At 46.1% G+C, this 8,305-nt stretch overlaps 1 protein-coding gene across 1 annotated transcript; it reads left to right on the forward strand.

The window, feature by feature from the left end:
- Nucleotides 1–4,938: 4,938 nt before the first annotated feature.
- On the forward strand, nt 4,939–5,559 carry F5J12DRAFT_788595 (uncharacterized protein; the record flags this gene model as incomplete). The annotated part of the gene is made up of 3 exons (XM_051743733.1): nt 4,939–5,103; nt 5,145–5,451; nt 5,507–5,559. 3 exons carry the CDS (start codon nt 4,939–4,941, stop codon nt 5,557–5,559), a joined length of 525 nt encoding a protein of 174 aa, XP_051594019.1.
- Between the last annotated feature and the right edge of the window lie 2,746 nt (nt 5,560–8,305).

Here is an 8,305-nt window from a genome sequence, read left to right on the forward strand (position 1 = left end):
ATTCACCTTTGGCACAGTCGCTGCCCCTGCGGCACCTCAGATGATCCTTGCCTGTAACGCAGCCCAAGGTGCATGCATGGCAGCATGCGCCGCGACCGCGTTGCTGGCACCGATTCCCTGAGCTCTTAGCTCTATCCCTGTCAATGAGTATGTGTGTTATGTTTCAAGGTGGGGGCTAACTGAGTGATCATCAATCCAGAGAGCCTCTGAGCAGTTGGTCCCATGTTTTCTTGTCCTCACTGTGTCACTCTATGCTTGTTTCTTATTTGTGCTGTTCATTGTAATACCCAGTGTCTGCTTTGTCACCATATGTACCAATATTTTCCTTCTTTACGATGACCTTGGAACACGAGTTTCGGGTCAATTTTCACCTGGAAAGAGCAGAGAATTCTTGTTTACAACATACACTGTTAAAGGCAGTTAGTTGGATGTTTCCAAGATCGAATATGAAAGAGAGGAGCGATGTATAAAATACAAGCACCATGTTTCGGAACCAAGGCAAATTTACAATTTCTTCGAATTTCCATCCATGCCAGCGATCAATAGTTTAACGCTTAGGGAGCCTCTATATGTATTGAATGGATTCCAGGTAAACCTGTGCAAAGGGCAACCCAGACAAGAATGAGGATATCGCAGGCTGCACTGTTTCCAGACAGTTACTTCTGTATTGTTCGAGGTAGGAAAGAGAAAGGGTTTTCGTACAACACGCTACACGGGCCCTTTGGTAGAGAACAGGCATAGGTGAAACAGGATCATATTATTCCGGAAAATTTGCAGGTGGCTGTGCTCACAGCCACTGCAAATGCACGGGTAGCCTGCTGACTAAGCGGAGGGTGCGCATGCGAGAAAGTGAGGGTCGGGCAACTTGTGGGCTGCATGCAACCCTTGCCCGTTTGTTGGTACTCAATTCAATTCTACTGAAAGACACTGTATGTTGGCCATGTAATAATTCATGAAATAAATGGGTATTCTGCAAAGAGACCTGCCCAAATTTGCTAGATGAGTGGTGGTCAGGTGTGGGAAGTGATCCTGATGCAAATTTCCCACTTTTTGTTAGCTAAGAGCATAGATAAACATATGTAAGACATGAACAGAGTTCCTCGGCACCCTCCCGAGTCATCCCACCTGAGCCATGACAATGTGATGCCCAGCAGGGCCCACCTAAATGTGTGACACCTTCCCTGCCCACCTGCTTGACAGTGGCAATTCATCCTATAAAAGAGGCAGCCTTGAACCATAATGCCCCTTCCACCAAACCACCATGAACCTCAAGCTGCTTGGCCTCCTTGCTCTCAGCTCTGTACCCATAGCAACAGCAGGCCCTATTGCCTATGCCATATGTCAAAGTGGTAAGTTGATGAGACACACCCAACAGGGAATTGCCACATGCTTCTCTGCTGTTGCTTCATGTGTTTCACAGGGTGCAACACAGTTACTGTAGCTTGTTATGTGGCAGCTGGGTTCACCTTTGGGGTGGTTGCTGCCCCTGTGGCATCCTTGTTGCTCCTTGGCTGTAACACAGCCCAAGGCACATGCATGCATCAGTAAATCACTTTGAGCTGTGGAGCTCTCCACAGTGCTCCATAATACACAGAGTCCCCTAGCTAGGTCCAGGCTGGACAGATGCACCCAACAACACTTTTTGCTATGGCTAGTTGCCTGTTACTATGGAATGGTCACATTGTCATGGAACTTTGTCCAGTATCTTACTTACTATGGATTGCTATGGAACTTTCATGCTTAGATATCACTGTACAAAACTGGCCAGACTGTATTCTCCTTGGGGTGTTGTCCAGTACTCCCCATCTCAATGTTTACTTTGCAAACATGTGATCACTCCACAACTAGGAACAGTTCACAGCAGGTATGACAGGAACAGGAGCATTGGCATCAATCATGTACTATGTGTAATGACAGGTACGACAGGACTAGGTATTATGAAATCAATCAAGGACTGCCTGAATGTGCTGGTACCTCTCTACATTTGAATCAACCTCTTGCAGTGCAGCCCTGATATGAGGAGTCAGCATGAGCACATCGGCCACCCCAGTACTTACCATCCTTCCTTCACCCACTGAGAAAGCTGATCGCACAACCTTGTGCTGTGATAGGGATTACAAAGGATGTTGTTCAGCACCTTCATCATGCCATGGAAAATGGAATTGTAAGCCTTGCCAGAGAATTGAGGCATTGTCTTTCCTGTGCCATTCTTCGCAAATCCATCCAACACACAATGATACTGCAAGAAAAGTTCAAGTTGCAGCAACTCAGGGTGTAAAATAACTCACCACAGCTGTGATGAGAGCCAGACAGGAAAGGGGAACTGAATTGTTGAAGGACTCAGGATGCTTATCTGCAATTTGATAGGTCCTGGTATAGTAGAATTGTATGACAGTTTCCTTGAGGGTGGGGTGAGTGAAATTCCTGGTTTTTCCCTGATAATCCAATCCATTAGTAGTGCAGACAATGAACTGTGTGAATGTACATTCTTGTTGAAACTGTCTCACAGGAAAAGCGAGTTGTCAAGGAGCTTTGTGGCAGTGGTCTCTATCCATTGTACATGAACCTGTGGTGCAACATCAGAAGGAGGGATAAGGTTGAATGTGGATGGCATGGTTGCCAGCATAACTGACTTCAATTCTGAATGCCAGGTAGATATATCACCAAGGAGCTACCAGTGGTATGTCAGTAGCTGTAACTGAAAGATGGGACTACTCACGAGGCACACCATATCTTGCTCGTGGTCAGGCCAGTAACCTATAAAGTTAGGATAACAAGACATGTATAAAGTGAAAATATTGTTACTCACCATCTTCAAATTGCACACTGCATTGACTCCACTCAATGATGACAGTGATGAGCACCTCTGTTATGGAGAGGTTGAGGTCATGAGATTTTGATGGGAATGGGTTAGAAAGTGCATGTGCAGCCCTGCATTCTTGCTTAGCATCTTTGAGACAGTCCTTCCATACTGCCTTGTAAAATCTCAGTTGTGAAGGCAATGGGCCCTCATCCTTAGCTTTCTTGGAGTTACAAGGGGCTCTGGCATGCTGAGATACTTCATTGACCAAGTCATGTGCAAGGGTCAGAAGATCATGATCAGGAACAGGATGGCTGTTAGTGCAATGGTGGCATTCAAGAATGTCGATGACAGTGCCATGTTGGGAACCCTAAAATAACAATCTGAATAAATAAAGCTAGCAGGAATGGCATTTTCATACCTCTGGCTGAGCCTTGTCCTTGGATTGTAAGCTTCACAGAGCCACATCATCATCCTTATCACATGAGTACTGAAACTCATGGTCAGGGGGTAAGGAATTGTGGTGAATAGGATTGCTTGTTGTCATTTCTTGGGAGAAGCCTAACAAAGAACATTGAGCCAATACCATAATAACCTCTGATGCATACCAGGATGAGTTGATTGCCTAAGATTCATTGCACCCCATCCAAATGCATTGTCCTCATCTTTGTCAAACTCAGGGAAGTCTTTCCCCCAACAGCTGCAAGCATGGCAGCCTCAGGAGTGTTGGCAATATAACCCACAATTGGTGTGAAACAGTACTGCATGTGCCCCAGAGAATCTAGTAACATAATGCCAAGTTTGGCAGCTTGCTTGACAGGCTCAGGTATGATATCCAAGCATTCATGAACGAGCCTATCTTCGAGGAGGCCATGCATATGCTTGTTCTTGTGCATGAACTTGGGGACAGGGAGGAGAGTGGTGAGCATAAATGAGTTGGATGACAATTTTAGGCATGTGGACATCTTGATATTTGCTAGGCTGACAAGAAGTGGATGAGCAACTCTGCCACCACATAAAGTAGTAATATTTGTCTTGTCTGAAGAAAGTATCATGCCAAGAAGAGTTGCTCTGCTCAGAAGCTGTGACTGGGGTACATCAATCAAATAAAAGGATCTATAACTCACAGTGGAAACATACCTGCATATGCCAAGCATCATCAGCAGTTATCCACTCTGTATACACCCTACAAAGGTTCTCAGGCATTTTGTATACATGCCTTGGAACAAAATCGAGCTGGTCAGAGAACAAAGGGTGGTTGAGGAGCCATGCAATGCATTCCAGGGGATCATGCCAGTACAAGTGCACAGGGTGTTTGGTTGGCTGCAAAGGAGTAATCTCCATTGAGCACCAGCATGGCCCACCAGGGAGTAACTCAGCCAGCCCATGAAGTGCTCTGGCTGTATGAAAGGAAATATTTAGTAGCTGTATCTGGTGCATGTCAATAATGATCTTTGGAGAGAATAGGGACAGGCTTATGATTGACAATGACAAGAAAGAGTCTATAGCTCTCATGCTCAGGCCTGAATGAAGTAACCACAATGCCAGCTCCCATTCATTGTGGGAGTTGAAGGGGTAGTACAGATTTGATGCCCATAGGTTGCTGAACTGGTCACCATTAAATTTGTCCATAAATGTTGGGCCAAGTCCAAATGTTTTAGCTGTGCCCTCGAAGTTGTCTGTGGTTGGCCCCCACATGTCAAATGTCATATGAACAAAATCCAGGTAATCATGAGTTGCATAGTCATTGGGGTTGGTGCTCATTGGGACATCTTCTAAGTGTGTTGGGTGTTGAGAGTTATGAATGTTCAAGCTCGAAGGTTGGAGAGACTCATGAAGGTGGACTAAGTTATTGACCCAGGTATTGCACCCAGAGGACAGCTGGCTCATGTGCATTGTGACAGTGCTGTGACTCTGGAAGCCACCTTTACCACAACTTGGACAGTGGGGCATACTCTAGATGGTCAGGCAGGCTGATTCTGTGTTACATGATTATCACTTCAGTGCAAATCAGGATGTTGTTCAGATCACTATGGAGTGTATTTCTCATATACTACCCAATCACATCCCATTCATGAACATAGTCACTCATGTCCATTTATAACCTCAATCACACACACCTTCATGCTGGACTGACCATGCCCATGGTCAAGTGTTGCCTGGGTGGCAAAGGACTGCCCCATAAGCCTTGTAATGGCAGGTTCTCTTCCTGCAACAGTCCCTCTAGCAGTGCCAAGGTCAAAGTGGAGACAACTGGTGTCTTAGCTGAGATGTATGGAATATTGGAGTTGTCCACTCACACAGTAAGTTCTTTTTTCCCTTCCTAATAACTGCTCATTGATAGGTTTTCAATCTGCAGCATGAATCAAAGAGTCAGCTGAATCATGAAGCACTTCTCCTTCTTGATGTAGCATGTGCACAATGCAAAGTCTTTTGTGTGGAACAAGCTCTGGCCACATGCATCACCCACAAATATGAATTGATGGCCAAGTTGTACAAGTACAAGGCAGGCAGTGGTGAGGTGAGAGTCCAAAAAAAAGATATGGAGGTTGGCTCATTACATGTAGCAATGAAAAAACATGGACTGGGGGAGCCTATTTTCAATGTTAGTGTTCTGGCCAGTGAGCTGCAGCCATCTCTCAAGTCTGATGGTATGCTTGCTCTGTTCTTTTGGGCCACTATTTTACTTATGCTGGATCTTGATAGGCACAGTTATTGAGCATGCTGGTAGTCAAATACTCACCATTTGTCTAGACTAGTACTATCCATTACTTTCCTGTACTTATCATAAAAATGCTGTATGTCATGTCTGTGTGTTGTTGCCTTCATGCATAGGAACAAAGTTAGATCTACCAAGTTCTCTACTACAGTGGGAATCTAGGTTGCTGTATTAGCTAGGTGTGTCTGTTCCCTTGTATGCTAGGTAGCTATTGGTCTTTGGATTGTTGGTATCACTGGTGTGGCTTACTCAGGTGCTATGAGTTGCTTGGATGCTGGCCACTACTTTGGGCAAGTCTGGTGTAGTCTACTCTGGCACTATGAGTTGCTAGGATGCTTGACATTGCTTTGGGCTAATATGGAATTGTGCAAATACTATGGGCAGCTATGAGTTACTAACACATTTTTGTGTTTTGCTGATGTGGCTGCATGTGCTGGGACTGTGTTACTGGCACTGATTCCTTGAGCTCTTGGCTCTATCCCTGTCAATGAGTATGTGTGTTATGTCTTATGTGAGGTGGGTACTAACTGAGTAGTCATCAATCCAGAGGGCCTTTGAGCAGTTGGGCCCATATTTCCTTGCCTTTGCTGTGTTACTCTGTGCTTGTTTCTTATTTGTGCTGTTCATTGCTACACCCAGTGTCTGCTCTGTCACCATACATATCTACCAATATTCTCCTTTTTGACGATGACTTTGGAACATGAGTTCTGGGTCAATTTTCATGTGGAAAGAGCAGAGAATTCTTGTTTACAACATACACTGACAAGGCAATTAGTTAAACATCTTCAAGATTGAATATGAAAGAGACTGACAAGAGGAATCATCGTGTTTCGGAGCCATGGCAATTTTACAATTCTTTTGAATTTCCACTCGACATACATGTATTGAATAGATTCCGGGTAAACCTGTGCAAAGGGCGATCCAGACGAGAATGAGAACACCGCAGGTGACTTTGAATTCAGGGTGTAGTTACATAGGGCTGCACAGTTTCCAGATAGTTGGTTCGAGATAGGAAAGAAAAGAGGTTCTCGTACAACACGCCACATGGGCCATTTGATACGATAGGGAACAGGCACGGGTGAAACTATGGAAAGCCGGACAATCACGCTCCCGAACGGGCAAGTTCCCCCGGTGGAATGCCGAAGTGCATCAAGAATTTCGGACGGCAGTACTTAAAACGGAAGGGGGACACCAGACACTGCATGAATGCAGAAGTTCGTTACGCGGTAGGTCAGTAGTTTTGTAGTTTTGTAGTACACTGAAGACGGAGCATATCTCTGCAACGGCGGCAGCCAGTGCGATGTATAATGCACCATCTGAAAGCCTTCAATGAGTAGTGCATGATCCCAAGAAAGTGAGAGGAACGACCGCAAAACGCATGGGACACGTGAGATAACATCCTGGAGGAGGGAGAGAGGAGACCTTCGAACGGCAACGGCTGGGGCGACTGACATGAAACTCTGGATGTGGTAGAGGACTCCCAGGAAATCAGAGAGAAAGAGGAAACACACCAATCAGATCACCCGATCCTGAGTTATACGCCAAACCGCTTCAAAACCCTTCAAACACAAAAATGGGAATATCTCGGCAACGAGTGCATGGAATTGATGAACAAGGGCACCCCGGAAATAAGTCGGTGAGGCGAATTTGTGGCTCGAAGAGCGAGAGAAGCGGCGTGGAGATGCATGGGGCACGACGAGAGGACTTCAAGGGTGGGCCTTGCCACCAAAATGCAAATATCTCTGTAACTACTGCACCAATCAGAACGATCCAGGCATCGACAGGGAGCCTTCATCGAGTAGTACAAGCCTGCAAAAAGGCGAGAGACGCGTCGGAGAAACGAGCGAGATACGGCCCAAGACGATGGGGATAACTCCGGGAAAGCGAACAAGCGGGTCACAACCTCAGGACAACGGCTAGGGTGGCCAATACGAGCCCCAGGAAGGTGGTAGAGTACTCATAGATGAACACGGAGAAAATGGAACCACCACAATCAGATCATTGGATCCTGAGCTACGCACAGAACTGTCCCACTGCCCTCCAAACACGAAAACAGTGATATCTCAACAATGGCTGCACGGAAGTAGACAAAAGAGGCCTCCCCAGGGAGGTCTCGGCAAGGGGAACGAGCGGGCCGAAAAGCAATCGGAAAGGCGCAGGACTGCGTGAGCTATAACTCCAGAATCCTGAGGGCGTGCCTCGTGCAAGGTGCAGAAAAACTCTAGAACTGCTGAGCACAGCACAGTGGGGTTGACCACGGTACCTAAGAAAAAAATGCAGGCACATCGGAAAAACATGCTCACACCTGGGAGTAGTATCTTATCTGAAACAATTTCATGACCAAAGCCAAATGTTATTGGCATGCGGAGACACAGGGTTGGTTGAGTAGAAACAACTGGGTAAAGAGCAGGTATACATGTCGAAGCAACAAGAAGTAAGAACACCATGACAAAATACAAGAGGGAGAAGGGGACGTATACACAGCACATTCACAGAATCGATACATCTGTGGCACTTCTCGAACAAAGTAATTGTGGACTCGACATTCCCTTCACTGATGACATCGATGATTGTTCGTAGTTTACTCCATTTAATAGTTTTCTATGTAAGCTGAGTCACGACGCGTGACATAGAATGTAGTCCATGTCCGAGTAAGCGAAGTGGGCTTTCGCACCCGCCCACCACTCCCTCTCTCAGGTCTAGCAAGTGGATCATTCGATATTGCCTGCAGGCAGAGCGCTGACATCAGTCTCCGAGCGAAGAGTAGACCTGTTCGGTACCCATCC

The sequence above is a fragment of the Pisolithus orientalis genome, assembly GCF_024613125.1.
Source record: "Pisolithus orientalis strain OTSU chromosome Unknown F5J12scaffold_273, whole genome shotgun sequence".
Classification (NCBI taxonomy): domain Eukaryota; kingdom Fungi; phylum Basidiomycota; class Agaricomycetes; order Boletales; family Pisolithaceae; genus Pisolithus; species Pisolithus orientalis.